General features: G+C 42.3%; 2 protein-coding genes and 1 long non-coding RNA gene across 5 annotated transcripts in view; 2 read left to right on the top strand and 1 right to left on the bottom strand.

Annotated features, from left to right (window-relative positions):
- Positions 1-12,573, top strand: part of LOC110527956 (FYVE, RhoGEF and PH domain-containing protein 5) — a 43,680-nt gene extending 31,107 nt beyond the window's left edge. The window contains exons 8-20 of one of the 2 annotated variants that reach the window (XM_021609605.3): positions 1,380-1,470; positions 1,641-1,691; positions 1,880-1,938; positions 3,147-3,218; positions 3,429-3,497; positions 8,998-9,081; positions 9,214-9,293; positions 9,458-9,554; positions 9,752-9,889; positions 10,095-10,334; positions 10,455-10,556; positions 10,964-11,118; positions 11,198-12,573. In XM_021609605.3, the coding sequence (XP_021465280.3) occupies positions 1,380-1,470; positions 1,641-1,691; positions 1,880-1,938; positions 3,147-3,218; positions 3,429-3,497; positions 8,998-9,081; positions 9,214-9,293; positions 9,458-9,554; positions 9,752-9,889; positions 10,095-10,334; positions 10,455-10,556; positions 10,964-11,118; positions 11,198-11,234 (1,275 nt within the window). In that variant the 3' untranslated portion in view covers positions 11,235-12,573. Of the gene's footprint in view, positions 1-1,379; positions 1,471-1,640; positions 1,692-1,879; positions 1,939-3,146; positions 3,219-3,428; positions 3,498-8,997; positions 9,082-9,213; positions 9,294-9,457; positions 9,555-9,751; positions 9,890-10,094; positions 10,335-10,454; positions 10,584-10,963; positions 11,119-11,197 lie in introns of both variants that reach the window. The other variant, XM_021609604.3, reaches the window with a different exon arrangement.
- Positions 12,574-15,830: 3,257 nt separating this feature from the next.
- On the bottom strand, positions 15,831-17,634 carry LOC110527119 (uncharacterized). Its single transcript, XR_002474075.3, has 3 exons — positions 17,450-17,634; positions 16,814-16,886; positions 15,831-15,942 (listed from the first exon to the last, which is right to left on the bottom strand). It is a non-coding gene; the product is annotated as an uncharacterized LOC110527119 (long non-coding RNA).
- Positions 17,635-21,152: 3,518 nt separating this feature from the next.
- Positions 21,153-22,334, top strand: part of LOC110527955 (protein kinase C delta type) — a 38,444-nt gene continuing 37,262 nt past the window's right edge. The window contains exon 1 of one of the 2 annotated variants that reach the window (XM_036983441.2): positions 21,153-21,463. The gene's annotated coding sequence lies outside the window, so the exon portion shown is untranslated. The remainder of the gene's footprint in view (positions 21,464-22,334) is intronic. The other variant, XM_036983439.2, reaches the window with a different exon arrangement.

Raw genomic sequence — 22,334 nt, 5'->3', positions numbered from 1 at the left:
TATGTGTGTTCAGATCGTGAGGCGTGTTAAATAATATTTACTTTATATTTATATACGTATAAACATGCACAATGTAATGTGAAAGGTTATGTGATCACATGTGAAAATCGTCATGTGAAATATCATTACATGAGAACGGTTCCAAAACCACATAGTTTCACATGTGAAATCATGTGACATTTCCACATGTGAAATCATGTGACATTTCCACATGTGAAATCATGTGACATTTCCACATGTGAAATCATGTGACATTTCCACATGTGAAATCATGTGACATTTCCACATGGGAAATCATGTGACATTTCCACATGGGAAATCATGTGACATTTCCACATGTGAAATCATGTGACATTTCCACATGTGAAATCATGTGGTTTTTCCATAGGGGGAGGGAATGGAGTAAGAGAAAAGGGGATTGAAACAGAGACAACGAGAGAAAGAGAATTTAGGGAGGTGGATTAGCTGATTAGAGGTGGGGGTTTGACACTAGCATCCTGGTTCCAAATCGTTGCTCTATTTTTACTCCGTTCTGCTATGCTCCATCTCTCATAATGAAGACCAAGGTTGGTGTGTGGTGGCTATTAATCCTCCCCTTTGTAGGGCCAGCAATATTGTCTCGCCAGCCCTGTGTGTGTGTGTGTCCATACATTTGTGGGTGTGCTTGCATGTGTCTGTGTGTGTGTCCTTGCGTGCCTGTTTGCGCGTTTGCATGTGTGTGCGTGCATGCGTACGTGTGTGTGTGCTTACATGTGAGTGTGTGTATGTGTGTATGTTTGCGGGCCTGCGTGTGTGTGTGTGTGTGTGTGTGTGTGTGTGTGTGTGTGTGCGTTCCACAGTCACGCAGTGTAAATGAAGGGATGGTTGTCTCAGTCCCGCGGGGGGTTATCTCTTCGTCTCTAATGAGGAACGGGGCTCTATTGGGTTAGGAGACTTCTCAGTCAATGGTGATGTGTGGATCTGCTCTGGGCCCTTTGTATTATAGACCCTCTCTGGGACTGGGAATACATGTCCGTCAGACACAATTAGCCTCTGAAAGATTTGTTTTAGATTTGTTCTCGCTTATTCTCCCCTTTGAAGGGATTCCATAGGGCAGAAGAATAGAGACAGTACAGGGTTTGTGTGGTGAGGAGATTTGGAGTGGTCAGGTTGGTGGTCAAATGTTCTGTCAAGATTATCTCATTCATCCTTCTGTCATCTATAGCTTTGATTGCATAATTTTAACAGCGGTTACCCAAGTTGAGAGTAGTGTTGTGCATTGTATTATTTAGTTGCGTGTGCGAGGTTACGTGTTCATGTCTGTGCGCAATGCGTGTGTGTATGTTCCACAGTCATGCATGCAGGTGTGTGTTAACCTGGCAATGTGTTTATGTGTGCAGAACCAAGGTCCAGATGGAGCTCAGGTCCAATTGAAGCACCAGCTGCTGCAGGTCATTGTGAGAGTCCTCCAGTACCGCATGCTGCTCACAGGTATTTGACACACACCTCATAATGTACTATTGCAAAATTGTAATACTAACTTCCATTTATGTACCCCATCTTGGCTCTCGACCTTGAATAGTGTTATGTGGCATTCTGCACATTATTCATCCATTTCTGTTTTTGAATAATTTGTTTGTTTGTGCCATTATGTTTTGTAGATTACTTAAACAACCTCTCCCCTGATTCAAAAGAATATGAGGATACACAAGGTATGGTCTTTCTCTGCTTTATAAGAATTGCCAAAAAACATGTTTTTGGCAGAGGTCAGACACACACACACACACACACACACACACACACACACACACACATAGATACAATATCATAGGTTAGTTGTTTACTCCCTGCATATTAATGGACATTAATAACCCTTTCTGTCTCTCCCTCTGTGTTCCAGCTGCCTTAGTCATCGTTTCAGAGGTGGCAGACCAGGCTAATGAAAATCTCAAGCAAGGGGTAAATCGGTGTGTCTGTATGGGTGTTTCTCTATTTATTTCAGACGACTGTGTACATGTGGTCATGCAAGTGTTTGCTAGAGGTATGCATGTACAGAATGTACAAACTTGGAGTGTGAACTTGAAAGTGTGGAGACAGCTCACATTTTCCCTGTGTAAATCCTTCTTGGTTCCGCATGGCAACACTATTGTGAGTGAAATCGCGTCAGTCATCTTGGAGAGGCCTGTCTCTCTGCTCTCACTGGGCTCTGTTGCCTATTGATTAATGTGAGGGCGAGGAAAGATGATATCATCAAAGATCCCAGGTGCTTCGTAACAAAGGGTGCAGTATGAGTAAGGACATTACTTACATTGTAGAGCACACACACACCCTCACGCAGATCCTCCTAAGATAGATCATATATCCCCTGTCTCTCAAACAGCCACACAGATCATCCTAAGATAGATCGTATATCCCCTGTCTCTCAAACAGCCACACAGATCCTCATAAGATCCCCTTAAGGCAGAAAGCCTTAAGCCTTAAATGGTTGAGCATTTTGCCCTATCTGTTTTGGTCTGTAGTCATTGACAGTTTGGAAGCCTTTGTTAAGTCCTCTAGAAGTGCCACCAATTATTCATTAATATGCTGTAATGTGAAAACACTTTACCTAGCATCCAACCTGCTTGCACCAATCCCTTGTAATTACAGAAAAATACTGTGAAATACAAATGCCTCAATTCATTTAATTAATTTATCCATTCATTCCGATTACGGTAGCATTTGCTTTTTTACAGTATAATACAGTATATTGTTTGGTATTGTACTGTGTGTCTATACGGTACTTTCTTTGATACCGTTTTTATATTACTGTAATATAAAATACTGAATTTTATTTGCCACCAAGCTGCCTATAAGCTACTTTTTTACTGTCTGTAAGCTATACTGTCAAATTCACGGTAACCCATTTACAGTGTATGCGTGTCACACACACACACACACACACACACACACACACACACACACACACACACACACACACACACACCACACACACACACACACACGATCTCTTTCACTCCTATTCAGTTTCCAGCAGCACATCCCTTTCCACTGCCCTCCCTCTCATTCACAAGGACAGTTCCTCTCTTTACCCATCTCTCACAGGAAAATTCCTCCTTATCTCACTCTCCTCTCTTGTCCCTCTCTCTCTCTGTCTCTCTGACACACAGGAGAATTTGTTGCGGCTGGTTCACATTGAGTACAGTGTCAGAGGCAAGAGAGATCTACTCAAGCCAGGAAGGGTGAGATCAGCCTCTCTCTCTTTCACTCTCTCTCTCTCTCTCTCTCTCTGAACAGTGTTACTCTGTTCAACAAACATAACATAAACAGTGAATAATACCAATCTCAGACCGTGGCCGCCTAGAAATCCGACACGGTATCTAAAAGCCCACTGCTAGTGCAGTACAGGCAGTCCTCTTGCTAACATGTTCTCTATTTCTGTGTGTTTGCAGATGTTTGTGAAGGAAGGCACTCTAATGAAAGTTTCCAGGAAAAGCAGACAGCCCAGACACCTATTTCTGGTAACTATTACCGGTCTACTAACCACTATCCTCTTCATGTGCCATTAAAACGTTCACTAATATTTCAGAATCACACATGGTGGTTATTCGGATCATGTAAGGGTGGGGTCTCATCCAAGTTTTCTGGATACTGTTGTGGCTGGTAAAGGCAATCAGATGTAGAGGGAGACAGGTTCTGACTTAGAATATGTGGACAACTACAAATACGTAGGTGTCTGGTTAGACTGTAAACTCTCCTTCCAGACTCACATCAAACATCTCCAATCCAAAGTTAAATCTAGAATTGACTTCCTATTTCGCAACAAAGCATCCTTCACTCATGCTGCCAAACATACCCTTGTAAAACTGACCATCCTACCGATCCTCGACTTCGGCGATGTAATTTACAAAATAGCCTCCAATACCCTACTCAATAAATTGGATGCAGTCTATCACAGTGCCATCCGTTTTGTCACCAAAGCCCCATATACTACCCACCACTGCGACCTGTACGCTCTCGTTGGCTGGCCCTCGCTTCATACTCGTCGCCAAACCCACTGGACCCTGCTAGGTAAAGTCCCCCCTTATCTCAGCTCGCTGGTCACCATAGCAGCACCCACCTGTAGCACATGCTCCAGCAGGTATATCTCTCTGGTCACCCCCAAAACCAATTCTTCCTTTGGCCGCCTCTCCTTCTAATTCTCTGCTGCCAATGACTGGAACGAACTACAAAAATCTCTGAAACTGGAAACACTTATCTCCCTCACTAGCTTTAAGTACCAGCTGTCAGAGCAGCTCACAGATTACTGCACCTGTACACAGCCCATCTATAATTTAGCCCAAACAACTACCTCTCCCCCTACTGTATTTATTTATTTTGCTCCTTTGCACCCCATTATTTCTATCTCTACGTTGCACATTCTTCCACTGCAAATGTACCATTCCAGTGTTTTACTTGCTATGTTGTATTTACTTCGCCACCATGGCCTTTTTTTGCCTTTACCTCCCTTATCTCACCTCATTTGCTCACATTGTTATAGACTTATTTTTCTACTGTATTATTGACTGTATGTTTTTTTTTCCATGTGTAACTCTGTGTCGTTGTATGTGTCGAACTGCTTTGCTTTATCTTGGCCAGGTCGCAATTGTAAATGGGAACTTGTTCTCAACTTGCCTACCTGGTTAAATAAAAATAAAAAAAAGTAAAAACAGGGTGAGGCAGAGAGGCAAAGGGAGGAGACAGAGGGAGGCAGAATGTAGAAGCAGGCAGAGGAAGGAGGACAAGGCCACAGGGTCACACCTAGGGTTGCAAAATTCCAGGAACATGAAATAAATTCCCTGGTTTTCCCAAAATAACAGTTGGAGGATTCCGGATTTCCTGCTTATTCCCTCCTGATTCCGGGAATCCTCCAACCGAGATTTTGAGATAACCAGGGAATTTGTTGAACGTTCCCAGAAATTGACAACCCTAGCCCCACCATACCCAGCCAGGTGCCTCCCTCTCTCAGGGCTTGTTTTCGAGGGCCCTGCTTCCTCACAGGATGTTTGGTGTGGGTCACTGGATGCTGGCTTCCTGTGCAGTGAGGGAACTGACAGGGCTGCAAAGACCAGACACTCTGTAGACTGGGGGGAGTGACATAAAACAAAGTCTCAGGGAAGTAAATGGTAGAAAGAAGAAAAGGGTATCATATACTATTGTGACATTTACTAGTATGTACTTTATATTGAACTAAAACAAATAGCACAGTTGGTTCCTTGGAAGTTGTGGGAACGTATGTTTTTGGTTTCACATTGGTTGTGGGAACAACGCCGTATGTTTCTTGGAACAATTTGAGAGCATGACTTTAAATAGAACCATGAGGAAACATGTAGGAAACATAATGCTGAAGTACTGAAATTCCCACAGAAGAACGTTGTTTTTGAACATTCTCTGAATATTCTGAAAATATACATTTAAAAAGAACCATAAGGAAACCTGTAGGTAACATAATGCTGAAGTATTGAAATTCCCACAGAAGAACATTGTTTCTTAAAGTTATCTTTTTGAGAACATTCCCAATGTGAAAATAGTTGGAGAACATTCCTAGAACATTACCAAAAATGTCATTCAATGTAACCATGTTTGAACTTTTAGGAAATATTAGTAATTAAATTCCAAGAAAATAAAATTATTTTGTCAAGTTCCTTAAATGTGCTGAGAATGTTCTAATGCCAAGCAACTGTCCTGCACCATTCTCAGAACATTGTGGGAAAGTTGTATGCAAAATAACCATAGGGCAACCACGCTCTCACCGAGCTCTAAGAAACATATGGTTCTCAGAACGTTATGTGCTAGCTGGGAGCCATTCTCTGAGGAGCCATTCTCTTTCTCTGCTTCCTTTTCCTACCACTTTCTTATTGTCTTCATGTCTCTCTCTCCCTGTGTCTCCCAAATGGGTTGTATATCAAATCAAATCCATTTTTATTTGTCAGATGCGTCAAATACAACAGGTGTAGTAGACCTTCAACCAACAATGCAGTTCAAGAAATAGAGTTAAGAAACTAAAGTTGAAAAAAATATATAAAAAAGTAACACAATAAAAGAACATTAACGAGACTATATACAGGTGGTACCGGTACAGAGTCTATGTGCGGGGGTACAGGTTAGTTGAGGTCATTTGTGCATGTAGGTAGGGGGGAAGTGACTATGCATAGATCATAAACAGCAAGAAGCAGCAGTGTCAATGTAAATAGTCCAGGTGGCCATTTGATTAATTGTTCAGCAGTCTTATGGCTTGGGGTAGAAGCTGTTAAGGAGCCTTTTGGTCCTAGAGTGATGGTTGAGAGACTGTTGTGTGTGAGTAACGGGGTAGCTCCTCTGCAGTAGATGGCTGGAGAGGGGCAGCAGGTGTAATGTATGAGCCAGCGAGTCCAAACAGAGATGATGAAAGCCATCACTCACTTAGTGACACTGAGGAGCAGCGCTCAACAGCCATTAAGTCACTGTCATGGCAACCAAATGAATGTCACTGCCATGGCAACTAAAGGAATGTCACTGTCATGGCAACTAAAGGAATGTCACTGTCATGCTAACCAGAGGAAAGTCACTGTCAAGCTAACCAGAGGAAAGTCACTGTCATGCTAACCAGAGGAAAGTCACTGTCATGCTAACCAGAGGAAAGTCACTGTCATGCTAACCAGAGGAAAGTCACTGTCATGCTAACCAGAGGAAAGTCACTGTCATGTCAACCAGAGGAAAGTTTTAGAGAGGAGAGAGCCACGAGTGAAGGAAAGGATTAGGGGAGGATTGAGAAGAGAGAGGGACTGTCACAGAAGGGAAGAAACAGGTGAAGTACTTGAAGCAGCAGAGAGGAAGAGAAACGTGTTGGGAAAGTGAATTTGCAGTAGTTGAGCATCTAATGCATGATTAAAATGGAGTTTCTAGGTTGTACTTTGTACACATCTCTTAGTCTGTAATGTGTGTGTGAGAGCCTGGGGTAGTGTGGGGTGGGCCTGCAGTGTGAACACCCCTAAATCAGATCATATCAAATTTGATTGGTCACATACACATATTTAGCAGATGTTATTATGTAGTGAAATGTTTTTGTTCCTAGCTCCAACAGTGCAGTAGTATCTAACAATTCACAGCAATACACACAGATCTAAAAGTAAAAGAATGGAATTAAGAAATATATAAATATTAAGATGAGCAATGTCGGACTGGATTTCACTAGAATAAGGTAGATTACAGTATATACATGTGAAATTAGTAAAACAGTTTGTAAACATTATTAAAGTGACTAGCGTTCCATTATTGAAGTAACCAGTGATTCCATGTCTATGTATATAGGGCAGCAGCCTCTAAGGTGCACGGTTGAGTAATCGGGTGGTAGCTGGCTAGTGATGGCTATTTCACAGTCTGATGGCCTTGAGATCTAAGCTGTTTTTCAGTCTCTTGGTCCCAGCTTTGATGCACCTGTACTGACCTCACCTTCTGCATGATAGCAGGTTGAACAGGCCGTGGCTCGGGTAGTTGATGTCCTTGATGATCTTTTTGGCATTCCTGTGACATCGGGTGCTGTAGGTGTCCTGGAGGGCAGGCAGTGTGCCCCCGGTGATGCATTGGGCAGACAGCACCACCCTCTGGAGAGCCCTGCGTTTACGGGCGGTACAGTTGCCGTACCAGGCGGGGATACAGCCTGACAGGATGCTCTCAATTGTGCATCTGGAAAAGTTTGTGAGGGTATTAGGTGCCAAGCCAAATTTCGTCAGCCTCCTGAGGCTGTTGCGCCTTCTTCACCACAATGTCTGTGTGGGTGGACCATTTCAGATTGTCAGTGATGTGTACTCCAAGGAATGTAAAGCTTTTCACCTTCTCCACTGCGGTCCCGTCGATGTGGATGGGGGTGTGCTCACTCTACTGTCTCCTGAAATCCACGGTCAGCTCCTGAGTTATGTTGACGTTTAGGGAGATTTATTTTCCTGGCACCACAGTCAGGACTAGAGGGTCACATGCTGTTTTGTCCCTTCTGAGCTTGTTTTGTTGTTGTAGTGGTGGCTGGTTCCAGGGCCTCCACCCAGACCAGGCAGTTTCTCAGAGCAGCTGGGAGCTGGAAGGGACCGGTGGAGAATTCCTGGATGCTGCCTTATGGGCCGCGGATGTTTAGAGCACACATAATGCGTGAATAATGATGTCACTGCTTTTGTCCCACTCTACATAAGGCCCTCCAACACAATAGGCTGTAGTATGTTCTGAGGATTACAGTACGTTGGGTGTAATAAGCAAATAAACTTTGGTGCCTTTTTATCATATAGCCTTTGTTGTGTGTGACATGGGAATGTGTGGTTTGAGGAGTTAACGTTTGAATTTGTGAATAATATGAAAGGAAATCCCCCCCCCCCCCAAAAAAAAAAAATTGCGACCAAGGAGGTTCCACATTAATTGCTCTAAAGTCCTCCTCCAGTCTTCTTTTCACCTCATTGAACACCTGATTTACTAAACAAAAGGCACATCTCAATAGGTGGTCCAGGTATGACATGACATGACACAAGTGGGGGGGTGGGGTCTTCCTCTTTTGTTCTCTATTGCTCCTCAAGCAAGTCGGGAGATCAATGACATCACATCTGACCATCAGACCAACTCCTTGAATGCCTCACTCTTTGAAGTTTGCAGTTGTGTCGAAAAAAATATTATTTTGCTCAAAACATATATATTTTGACCCTTTAGTGTGTGTGCTTTACTATATACTTGGGATATCACTTTTCAATAGGAAAAGAGATAAGGGCTGTGTTTCCAATCTCCAGAAGTGTGTTCTTGTTCACTCCCCCCATGCATTTAAAAGCATTGGATTGGATGCAAGCATGGCTGGAGGGAGTATTCCTCACATTCCTTTTAAATCCATTAGGGAAAGTATACGAGCACACACTTCAGGAGAAGGGTAGAGTACCGGAATGTAGCCGTACATTTCAGGCTGGCAGTCAGGCTGTGTTTGCACACATGATAGTAATCATACCTCTGTCCCTCTGTTTCTGTCTACACCAGATGAATGATGTGATGCTGTACACCTATCCTCAGCAGGATGGTAAATACCGGCTGAAGAACACTCTCTATCTGTCTGGGATGAAGGTGAGTCGCACACCCTCCTACTGAGATGACCGTCCCTGATCTTCAGACCTCACCCCTGACCTATGGCTGTGTCACCATGTCTTTCTGTCTGTCTGTGTGCTGACTGCTGTGCTGTGTGTACTGTTCTCCCAGGTCAGTATACCGGTCATAGACAACGTGCTCAATGCCCTGAGGATCGAGGTGAAGGACGTCAGCATCACCCTGTCAGCCAGGTAAGTCAGAGCAGAGGACACCTGTCTGGGGCTTTGTACCAGTCTTGTCCGTTGGTTACATACAGTATATAATATATGTACTTATATATACATATACTGCATGTATACTGTATGTACACATGTATATGTACAGCCTGAACACATATCTGTTTCTGTGTCCCTAGTTCCTGTGGTGAGAGGGAGGACTGGTTCCACACGCTGAGTCGGGCCATAGCAGATCATGCTGCAGGCCTATGTACTTTCGGTGGCCTCTGCAGTGAGGTAATGAGTTCACCGCTGAATGACACTCAGGACAGGACATACCATTAAAGCTCACTTGTAACCAATTTAACCTGTGACATTTATAAAATGCACAAAAGGTTGTTAACGTTGTTGTAACATTGTTGTTATGCTGTTGTAACGTTGTAACGTTGATGTATTGGTTTGTAACGTTGCTGCAACATTGTTTCCCCATGCAGGCACGTGAGAAGCTGTGGATGGCCCTGGGGGAGGCAGCTCCAGTGCTGGTGCCCGTGACTCATGTGATGATGTGTATGAACTGTACCTCCGACTTCAGCATGACCCTGAGACGCCACCACTGCAACGCCTGTGGGAAGGTGAGACACACACAGGCCTTACTGTAGGAGCCCGTCAATCATACTGCTGTCATAGGAGACTCTCACTCATACTGACCCCAACCCACTGTTTTACATTATCCTGGCAGACTCTTTTAGTATCTTGACTTCTTGATCTCCAACACTCCTTAAATCAGAGGTCCTCTCGTTCCACCTTCACACCTGTTTTCTCTCTCTCTACACCCAGGTGGTGTGTCGTGCCTGTTCCAGGAACAAGTATCCTCTGAAGTACCTCAAAGACAGGGTGGCCAAAGTGTGTGACCACTGCTATGCTGAGCTCAGGAAGAGAGGTGTCAGTATCTCAGGGGCGTGTGGTAACTCCAGCCCCTGCACCCACCGGGCCAGTCGGCCCCTCTCAGCTGTGTTCCAGAGCTTCCAGCCCCCAAGCCTGTGGAGGAGCAGGAAGAGCACCTCTTCTCTCAACCAGGTCTGCAATACCTCATTACCTTTGACCTTTATCAGTGTAGTTCTGAAGTTCTGCTCTGATGCAATATTCTGTGGTATGCCCTGCTAACTTCCTGATGCTGACCTCTGACCTATGTTGCAGGTGGTGTTGGGGGCTGAGGGCTCGGCCATGAGTGGCAGCCTGCAGCGGCGTAAGAAGAGCAAGAGGAAGTGGAAGAGGCTGTGGTTCCTCCTCAAAGACAAGGTGCTCTACACCTTCACAGCACGTGAGGTGAGGGGGCACAGAGTCTCCCACACCAGCCCCAAACACACACACACACACACATACGTACACACACGTGAGCACGCACCCTCAATATACTCACAATATGCCCATATTATTCTGGACTCTTTTAAAAGCTTCTACAAAGTCTCTCCTGATATGGAGAAATTCTGTGCTCTCTCTTTATTTGTACTGTTTATTGTATGTTTATTTTTACAAGCTTTGTAGGTAGCTACCATTTATAATAAGCAGTGTCGTTAACTTAAATCACAAATACAAGTGTGTGTTAGTTTCCTTGTTTCTCAAAATTCTGTAAAAACGTAATTGGTATATACAGCTGAGTATGTGACTTGTCCTTTATAAATGTCCCTACCTCACTCTCAACACAGGACAAGATGGCATCTGAGATTCTGCCCCTGCAGAGTTTCACAGTGAAGCTGACAGAGAGGCCGGAGGGAGAGGAGAGCTCCAACATGTTTCAGCTCTACCACAAGAAGACACTATACTACACCTTTAGAGCAGACGATCAGCACACTGCCCGCAGGTCAGGCTACACACACACGCACACAGGCAGACACACATACACATCTACCGTCTTCATGTTATTCACTTTTGTTTTGCAGGTGGGTCAATGCCATGGAGGAGGCCACAGTGTTATAACACCTGCCTGTCTGCACAGACCAACGCTGCCTGTGCATCGCCTATCGACCCACTCTCTCTTTCCTGGTGTCTTCTGCGCAAAACCATCCTTGACAAGGCTGCCATCTACAGGCAGAAGGGCATACATGCAGACCATGTGTGGGGAAAACATCCAAGAGTGAGCCTCTTTAAGGTGAAAACCTCTCAGTCGAGTACAGTGTATACTCAGACTGGGTCAGTTCCAAACTCACTGCAGGACTTTGTTTGGGTCAGCAGTGGCGAACAGGACCCTGAAGAAGGACGAAACGTTGGTTGCTAGACCCATTAAATGTTTGGGAGCATAATTAAAGTGTTTGACTTTCTTTTAACACAAATCTTCTGAGGAAATACATAGAGCCAGCTCAAGCACACACAGGTCCCTGTGTCAAAAGACCACAACTGCATGTCACAACTGTAAAACTCCTAGACAATGTGTATCAAAATGTTTGATTGACAGCCTTCAGTGCCAGTGCACATTCACACACTTGTCTTTTCTGACACTCTTTGTCTACCATGAACTTGTACATGGAACAACTTTGTATGGGTTCTGTTTTGGATAGTGCACACCACTGTACAAACAATACCAAATCAAAATGCTGTCCTACCATGGCAAAACGCAGTAACTACGTCATTTTTCTGAAATGCAAAAAATATATATATCGAGACAGACTGCAATTTCGGATATTCCATGATATATTCTGATCAACTGGCTTGTTCATGTGTCAGGAAACGAAATAACACATTAATCAGATAATACATCTGGCCATTAAAACAGATGAAAGATTTTTGATCAGAATTCATAGTTACTGCGTTTTGCATTTGTCGGGCAGTATTAACAACTTTGGTATTGTATGGAGACGTTTATGTACTGTAAGAGACGCATCGTATTTTAAATATAGTGTAATATTCCATTCACACATTTTGAAGTGAGGTATATTAAGTATTTGTACAGCAATGTTATTGTATGATGTTACAAGCGAAAGCCATTTGAATCATTATATCTTGTCCAATGTACTCTCTGTGAACATACTTATTTTACACCACAGGTGTGTAATAACAATGCCAGAATGTGAAATGTTACAGACAGTTTTAGTATTATTCAACAAAAGATCATCTTGAAGTATATTTCATAGCTGAATGTACAGTTTCTGAACCTTTTCTGAAAGGGTGGTTACATTTTTGAAGTGCCAACAGTTTCCATTTGAATGCCATGCCATGTGTTATGGCTAAACAAATGTGCATATATCAAATGATAGTCTTTATGGGAACGGCTGAAAAGTAAATGGTTAAACAAATCAATAAATATCAGTTTTAGCATCAACCCGAGCGCTTTTCTTTGATGCTGATGATGTCACTCTTTTTTCCTCTCTCTTCTAATTCTCCTTCTTTGAGAACATCAGATATTAACAGACTATCCCTGTCAGACTTGTCAGACTACATTTTATTCTAGTCAAAAATGCAACCAGTCGTGCACATCATGAGTACATGTATCTACACTCGGTCGACACGTTTAGTCTTCACACCTGGGATTATGGGTTATACCAATAGTATTATGAGACTGTACCTCTAACATGGCGTTGCATATAGCACAATTTAAATGTTGATGTACAGTATACAGTTAAACAATTACAATAAATAAACTCATCAGAAAAAGTTGCTTCTTCCGTGCTTCCATAAAGACCAGCAGAGACGGAATGTACATTTCATCAGAAACAATGATGGTGCAGTTGATATGGCACAGTTACTAGGAGTATGTAAATCAAATCAAATGGTATTGGTCGCATACACATATTTAGCAGATGTTATTGCGGGTTTAGCGAAATGGTAAGTGGGTTATTTTCAGGTGAACATCATAGTGAAGGTCATTTCACAAACAGACAAACTCATCATAAAGAAACTGATACCCGTGCAGATCATGGCCCTCTGTTTCTCTCGAGCTTTGAGCCTGGGGCTGATACCCGTATAACGCTAAAAAGTCGTGCAGGTGTATTTGTCGATCAAGCGGTGGTTTAGCGATACTGCTGAAGCTTGAGCCCGGTCTAGTCCTAGAGATATAGCCTCAGACTAAGCTACCAAACATTTAAAAATGGAACTATCAAGAAGAAAACATATCGCCTTGGAAGGTCACTTGATTAACTATCAAAGTCTTACGGATGAGTCTACAGCTATAGTCAAAATGCTGGGGCGCCTGTAAGAGGAGAACGCTATGAGGAAAATGATGAAGCTAAACAGAATGTAAACATGCGAGATCAGGATGATTCGTACGAAGCTAGTGCTAGGTACCATTGGACTATAAACGAGAGACTGTTTTCATTTTTGTAACAGGCTTGACCAATGGTATTGCTTTGTTGATTTGTTTATTCTACTTACTTTATTTTTAAGTATCCTGCTTTACTGAGATTAGAATAACTGTTTTAACTTATCATAACCAAAATTGTTATAAATGTTTTATTATTTTCGCAGACACTCCTATCCAGTGCGACTTACAGAAGCAATTAGGGTTAAGTGCCTTGCTCAAAGGGCACAGACAGATTTTTCACCTAGTCGGCTCAGGGATTCAAACCAGCAACCTTTCAGTTACTGGACCAACACGCTTAGCCGATAGGCTACCTGCATCACTTTATATTGTTCTATTAGGTGGCCTTTTCTTTGATGGTATGTACATCAAAGAAATGACATATTTACACTTATCGTATCCCCCCTACACTATGTAAAGTATACAAATGAATAAGTATTGGACCATATTGTTTCTGTGTGTGCTCTCCCCTTTTGAAGACTATGCAATACAGTTTTTGAGAGAACCTCAGACACACACATCAGAAACATACACGATGTGATGCCTTTTACTTCAATTCCCCTCTCCACATAACATGGGTTAAAGCTGGTTTATGATACGCATGATACACATTGAAAGATTCCAGCCTCTTATTTTCATTGTGATTGTGGTATTATATACTTTATGAGGTGATGATCGATATTACTGGTATGGCTGTAGTAGGCATTGGCATGTCATCAGCCTTTGACACACTCATATCTCAGGTATGTACCTAAACAGGTGTGTCTCTGGGCTCCTGTGGTTGTTGTTTCTGTGTAACTATCCTGCCTACCTGCAGTAATCTAAAGCACGTGGGGTTTCCTGATTCATTTTATGTATGTTTACAGTATATCCGTGTGATGACATTTGGGAGCAGTATTCTAAGTGCATGGGTGTTGTGTTGAGTCTTGAGAACAGTAATTGTGAAGGGTTTATGATACGGACTCTACCTCAAGTCTACAAGTCTACAGGTTCTATCTCTACAGGTGCATTCATCCCATACTGTCTTTGTGCCTACCCTGCTTCCCTGCTAGGACTGAACTGATGGTAATATGACACAAATAAGATAAGCTAATTAGCCATATCAAAGAGTTCCACTGAGCCCCAACCGACCAGCAGACCAGGGAAAGGAATGCAGCAGCTGGTATGAATAATTAAAGTTAAGAAACAGCACAAAACATTTTGTCCTACTTCTTTGCAACGCCTGCAATATTAATGGCCACAAGTTAAACAGAACACTGAAGGCCAACGGCAAGAGCTTTCCAGCAAAACCTTGTTTTCATTTTAATGTCTGATCCAGCCAGGTCCCCTGAAACTATATCAAAGCTTGGGTTTGATCCCAGAGTACACAGACTAACAGAACCTTAAGGTCAGTGAGGAGAGGAGAAATGGGGGGAACTTAACAAAGGGATAGTATGAGGGAGGACAGAAGACTGGAAGATGTACGGTGCAGGGGTTGAGGGGTAATGTGGAAGTATGTTTGGATACGTTAGATAAAAGATAGAAAGATGGGGTGAGTGAGATTAGAGGAAGCAGTGAAGGATGGATGAAGAAAGAAATGGGGTTGCTCTAGTTACCACCATCCCTGGAGTCATTGTGGCCCAATACTAAGTCAGTGCTGAGAAGGAAAGAGAGGGAGAGAAAGAGAGAAAGAGACACTACGGGAAAAAAATCCCTCTCTAAAGAACCTGAAAGACATTTTGCTCTACTTTTCGCTAATCCATCATGTCCTTTCAGACTGGGCACAGACGTCAGTTCAACGTCTAGTTTTGATTTGCATTTGGTTGAGTTGTCAACTAAATGTCACCATGTCTTTGCTTTTAGGTTAAAAGTTGGGTGAAAGAAATAAAAATATGAAATGCCCTTATGTTGATGACCTTTTGCTAATACTATTAGTTTGACGTTGATTCAACATAATCCATTTTTTTGTCTAAATTTAGTTGGAAACAACATTGATTCAACCAGTTTTTGCCAAGTGGGTTGTGCTCTCCCTCTACCTGAGCCTGTCTCCCCTTGTTCTCAGTGTTTCTCTGCAGGAGCCAAGGAAAGAGGAATCAGAGACGGGTCACTGAGCATACTCAGATCAATGGAGTCTGTCTGTGTTCTGTAGTGCCCTCAAGGTGAGAGTGGAGCTCTAAAGATATACAATGACAATTCTGTCCCTCCTTGGAAAGTTTTGGATCCACAATCAGGAGAGAGTGATTCATTGACTGGTGGAGGGATGTAGAAAAAGAGAGAGAGTCAGAGAGAGAAAGGTTGTTTAATTGAGGCATTTTTAATTAAAAGGGCTTTTCTCTCCAGTGGTTCCAGTGTGACCTTTCCTCCTTGTCAGCATTCCAGGGATGGTCCATCCTCTACACTGCAGACAGGAAACACCTGACCAGGTGTCAGGGGTCAGTTAATCATCAGGAAGCATGGTGTTTATTTGAAAATAAATAAGTCTTTTTTTTTTAAAGCAGGGCGTTTGATTTCTGTGAAAGTCCAAAGTAAGAAATGGAGAGTACAGTACACAGGAAGGGATAATGTGTTTACCAATAGAACATATCTAGTTCAGATTTAGTACAGAACGTATTTTGTGCTTCAGATCAGAATGTACTAGTGTCCAGTCGATAATCAGGCCATCTATGTCATCTACAGTATAGGCTAGCATGGCATGTAAAGCATGTCAAACAGATGGACAAGCCGCTAGGTGTTTGTCATTTCTTCAAAAGTTTAAGATAAAAAAAAATCAGTTAGTCAGTGGCTAAAATAGGAAAGTAAGATGTTGCTGCTTTTAGAGAGTGATAAGTGTTCAATAAAGTGTTTCAATGTTTGACACTCACACTGTCTCCATGTATGTGTAAAACATCTCAGTGTTGGCCAGAGCAAAATGGATTGGTTTACCACATGCTTGTGTGTAAGCCAATTTAAACAGGAAGCTGATATCTTACTCTCCACGTGTGTGCACACTCGCACACACCACAAATAGTAGCCCATTCGTACAGAAAGCCACTGTGTCAGTTTAAAAGCAATGTTATGGTTTGATGAAGCTCACGTGAATAAAGACAGGCTTTAGGACATGTGAAGGATGGAGACAAGAGGAAGCGAAGAATGACAGGAGGAGACGAAGAAGAGAGAATGGATGGAATAGTAAGAGAGGAAAGACATATAGAGAAAGGCTTGCTTCTTTAGCAGAGGTCAGGATGAAAGGACAATTCTCTCATTTTTTAGGTGTTTTTGCTTTGCCCTCCATCCATCCCTTCCTCACCCTGATGTTTGCCCTGGCACCATAGGGACAACAGCAGCAGGCATAACCGCAGGAAACGTCTGTGTTCCCTGCCCTAACGTCCAGTGCCAATATGAAAACAAAGTTACACACTGTCTGGGGCAGGACACACTCTAAAAAGTAAAGATTCCTGGAGGATCCTTTAGGGGCTCTTCAAATTGAAACTGTGGGGGAACCTATAAGTTCTTCAAAGAACCCCTTTTAATGGATCCCCTAAGCAGAATAAAAAAAACCTTAATATGAGGTAAACTCCCAGCAGAGCCCCTAGTCCAATGGGTATATTCTCTGGCGTGTTGATGTTAATGTGTTCATGTTCTCCGTATCCATAGCCAGAATGATTTTGCTGTTCATGGTGATCAAACAGGTTTCCTGTTATATTCGTCAGAGGTGAAGTCTGTGAATCCCCCAAAAATGTGTTATATAGATGTTTAACAAAACATGCGCCTCAGCATATATATATATATATATATATATATATATATATATATATACATACTTATAGCATACATATTCTTACCTCTGCAAATCTTTCTAAAACAGAAAATCACTTATTTGAAAAGATAGATGGAATCATCATAAAACAATATCAACTTAGACCATGCAAGGGACAAACCTTACCTTAAATTGAAGTGTAACGGCAGTCCTCTTCGTCTGAGGAGGAGGAAGGATCGGACCAATATGCAGCATGGTAAGTGTTCGTCGTTTATTTAAAATGCCCTGAACACTAAAATACAATGTAAACAAAAAGAACACCCAAAACAGTTCGGTCTGGTAACTAATACAAAGACAGAAAACAACTACCCACAACCCATAGTGGGAAAACAGGCTGCCTAAGTATGGCTCTCAATCAGAGACAACGATTGACAGCTGCCTCTGATTGGGAGCCATACCAGGCCAAAGACATAGAAATCTAACACACAGAACAAAACATAGAATGCCCACGCCAACTCACGCCCTGACCAAACTAAAATAGAGACATAAAAAAGGAACTAAGGTCAGGACGTGACATGACAGCATTACTACAACCGATCGGAGAGTGGACCTAAGTTCATCTTTCAATCACACATATGCTCCTAAAAACCAATGAGGAGATGGGATGCCGGACTTGCAGTGCTTTGAGCATCACAAATAGAACCAATTTAAATTTTAGCGCCTGGCCACACAGACGGTCGCAGAGGTACACGAGTGGTGTGGGTGCAATGATTGAATAACATGTATGTGTACATTTATTTTGCAACGCTCGCGCACGAGACACGAGCCATGTGGTCAGCATGTAAGGTTCTTCAAAGAACTTTGAGGGTCTTAGAAGAACCCTTGTTGAGCCCCTCATTTTTTAGAGTGCACAGCAGTGGTATCCCACACATCATAATCAGAGCTAAATTAATGGTATAGAAGACAAGTCAAACGTACCACTGTTTTAACACTGGAATGTGATGACAGCACAGGAGAACAATCTGACAAAAGTAAGGTTAACAAAAGCCAAGCATCTCTTTCACACTAAGGTTGACTGTACACTGTACATGTCAAACACATGCATACTTTAGGAAAATAACCAACCTAAAATATATTGTGTGTGCGAAATAGTACAATAACATTTACATGACCTTACCTTGTCTAGGGAATGTGCTACGTCTATACCATTTACACAAGACAGTACACAAACACATTAATAACACACTTTATTTCCTTCTCTCACAGCAGTGCCACGGTCATAGGTACGGCATAAGCATTAGGAGGTTGAATATGATTACTCAACCACTGGCACCTCTTATTAGAAACCTCTGTCTTTTATTTAAAGTTGGGAGTACAACACCACACCATGGTGATTATGGATATGATTGATGAAAAACCAAATCTGTGTCAGCATTCACTTCCAATTAGAAATACAAGTCTGTGTGACACCAATAAACTTTGAATGGGACTACAAATAGCCCTATAGAAGCTGGGACAGATTGGCTAAATTTAGAAGCTTCTTGTCTCTTATAGCCAGAGAGGTGGGCGGGTGGGGTATGATGACTCTTGATTCACTGCCTTGTATGGGTGAGGAGGATGGATGGCTGGGAGCATGTAGATGGTACTGGGTTGGTTTAACCAAGCCTCCAAAGGCAGTTTCTGGCTGCTCTAACCCAGGGATAATCAACTAGATTCAGCCGCGGGCCGTCACTTTCTTGAGCGGATGGTCGGGGGGCCGGAACATAATTATAAATAATTTATAGAATGCAAATTGACCGCAAGAAGCCCAAACAGATGCTTGACTAAAACGTGATCTTTTCAAACCTTGCTGGCATTTGTATACGATCACTTCCTGTCTTTCTATTACATGTGGGAATACTTGGAAACAGATTTCTTAAATGAAGATCACTTAGAGCTGATTTTTTATATCCAACAATAAAAATTCCCCTAAAAAAAAACTAATATTTATGTATTGCTCAGAAAACTTGGGGGGCCAAATAAATTCTTGCTCTAACCTATGGAGTGAGAGACTACATTTTCTGTGTGTGTGTGTGTGTGTGTGTGTGTGTGTGTGTGTGTGTGTGTGTGTGTGTGTGTGTCTGACCTCTGCCAAAAACATGTTTTCCTGGAAACAAAGTTACAGACGCAGCCTTGAATTCTGTGGCCTATTTATGAACTTTACTGGGTTTTATTTTCAACATATAAACATTGGCTAAAAATCCATTGGAAAATTTAGAGGACTGAATCTTGTTGATACTGTTTGTTACAAAATAAAAACAACAACCTGAATATTATTCTTTGGAGGGATGTCTCCAAGCAGTGAAAAGGACAAATGTGGTAAAAATAGATTCTCAAGGGCAGACAAATCACAGGAGCCCGTCCTCCCCAAATGAGGTGCCACTGGCCACCTGTGGCAGATATTTAGATGACTGCATCTTAGGTACCATTGTTGATACTGTTTGTTACAACAATAGAAACCTGTATGTCTTCTTCGAGGCATGTCTCCAAGCAGTGAAAAGGACATATGTGGTAAAACTAGATCCTCAAGGGCATTGTACTGTGCTGGTAAATGTACAATCTCTCTATCTCCAATTGATTGTACAATGTGCATACAGTACCAGTGAAAACTTTGGACACACCTACTCATTCTAGGGTTTTTCTTTATTTTTACTACTTTCTACATTGTAGAATAATAGTGAAGACATCAAAACGATAAAATAATACATCATGTAGTAACCTAACACAACGTGCCATTAGAACACAGGAGAGTGATGGTTGCTGATAATGGGCACCTGTACGCCTATGTAGATATTCCATTAAAATTCAGCCGTTTCCAGCTACAATAGTCATTTACAACATTAACAATCTCTACACTGTATTTCTGATCAATTTAATGTTATTTTAATGGACAAAAAAACGTAATTGTCTTTCAAAAACAGGGACATTTTTAAGTGACCCCAAACCTTTGAACAGTAGTGTATATATTATATTTGAGATTCTTCAAAGTAGTCAACAGCTTTGAACACTCTTAGCATTCTCTCAACCAGAATCACCTGGAATGCGTTTACAAGAGTCTTGAAGGAGTTCCCACATATACTGAGCACTTGTTGACTGCTTTTCAGGTCAGGTAATTGTGGAGGCCAGATCATCTGATGCAGCACTCCATCGCTCTGCTTCAAATAGCCCTTACACAGCCTGGAGGTGTGTTGGGTCATTGTCCTGTTGAAAAACAAATGACAGTCCCACTAAGCCCAAACCGGATGGGATGGCGTATCGCTGCAGAATGTGGTGGCAGCCATGCTGGTTAAGTGTGCCTTGAATTCTAAATAAATCAGTGACAGTGTCATCAGCAATGCACCCCCACACCATCACACCTCCTCCTCCATGCTTCACGGTGGGAACCACACATGCGAAGATCATCCGTTCACCTACTCTGCGTCTCACAAAGACACAGCGGTTCGAACCAAAAAATCTAAAATGTTGGACTCACCAAGCAATTCTCTTATTATTATTGGTGTCCTTTAGTTGTGGTTTCTTTGCAGCAATTCGACCATGAAGGCCTGATTCACACAGTCTCCACTGAACAGTTGATGTTGAGATGTGTCTGTTACTGAAACTCTGTGAAGCATTTATTTGGGCATCAATTTCTGAGGCAGGTAACTCTAATGAACTTATCCTCTGCAGCAGAGGTAACTCTGGGTCTTCCTTTCCGGTGGCGGTCCTCATGAGAGCCAGTTTCATCATAGCGCTTGATGGTTTTTGCGAGTGCACTTGAAGAAACTTCCAAAGTTTGTGGGTGTGTGATATGGAGGTTGGAGACATGTTTATTTTGACAATATAAATAACAACTTCTATAAACAACGTCAACACTGCCATGTTGCACTGAGTCTTTCTGTTGGAAAACCACATTAATGTTCGACTTTCGGATGTTGCAGATGCACCTCCCCCGACTTCACTCTACAGTCGGTTGCTTTCGCCTCACCACTCAAACGAAACCCCTCTCTCTCTCACTCTCTTGGGAATGCACCTGCCCGACGTCACCAATGACAAGCCTGCGAGTGAGTGAACGGTCGAATGTTTCCTCAAACACACTCTAGATTTCCAGTGTAAGATACCTGTCAGTCTAGGTGCCGAGCACAAGGGAAAGCAAACTTGATCAGGAACACTTTGAACACGAAGGTAAGTCGACTCCCTAACTTTTAAATCATTGCAACAGTTTTGGAGGAAATCTTCAATAGTTGACAGAATTAAGATACTTGACAAATCAGACAGTATAACTGCACATTGACAGCACCAGGGGAGGACTTACTTTCGATATTCGCACACGTGCATTATATATATTTTTAACTAATTTTAGTGTATTTTAAAGTTTGAGTGAGACTTTGACACTACCGCGTCTGCTGATTGTTGAAAATGAGCAAGTTGGCTACAAAATAATCACTGCGGTAAAGTGTTCGGTAACCTATGCGCGCTTCAAAACACAAAAACCGTTGCGAGAACCCTCCGTCTCTGTTGATGTAGGTAACCTATGTTCTGTAGGAATCCTTACACAAACTTTTCTTGATTGCTCTTGGTAGATTAACAGTCTGTCAAATGTTTTTGGGTTAGTCATTTAATACGCATTACTCAGTTTCTGTGAGAATGAAGTTGAGCAAAAATAAACATCAAGCAATTTATCCTTGTCTAGTGTATTTCTTTCCATGGGTCTTGATGCTATCATGGTATTTAGAATGGATTGTGATTTGTGCGGAGGGATCTTGCTCATTTCAGCCACCGCCAGTCCTTGATGTGTGATATTTCACTTACATTTTTCTCCACACATACCACAAAATTCGAATTATATATGACCATGTTTGCCACAGATATGAGTCACTCCTTTTTGCTAGTGCCACTTGTGATCTAGGAATGCTGCACCACAAGTCCACAACCCCAAATTGTGTAATTTGTTGTCCATGGTGCCAATCACCACACAGTACAGTACGTTTTTATACAGTATGTGATCTATAAATTAAAGATTTGTAGACACTGGCCCAGTTGTTTTTCAACATGT

This window comes from Oncorhynchus mykiss, chromosome 7 (assembly GCF_057628025.1).
Source record: "Oncorhynchus mykiss isolate SJ-2025 chromosome 7, ASM5762802v1, whole genome shotgun sequence".
NCBI lineage: Eukaryota > Metazoa > Chordata > Actinopteri > Salmoniformes > Salmonidae > Oncorhynchus > Oncorhynchus mykiss.
Note: the sequence above shows the minus strand (reverse complement) of the source record. Positions and strands in the feature narration are given on the sequence as shown.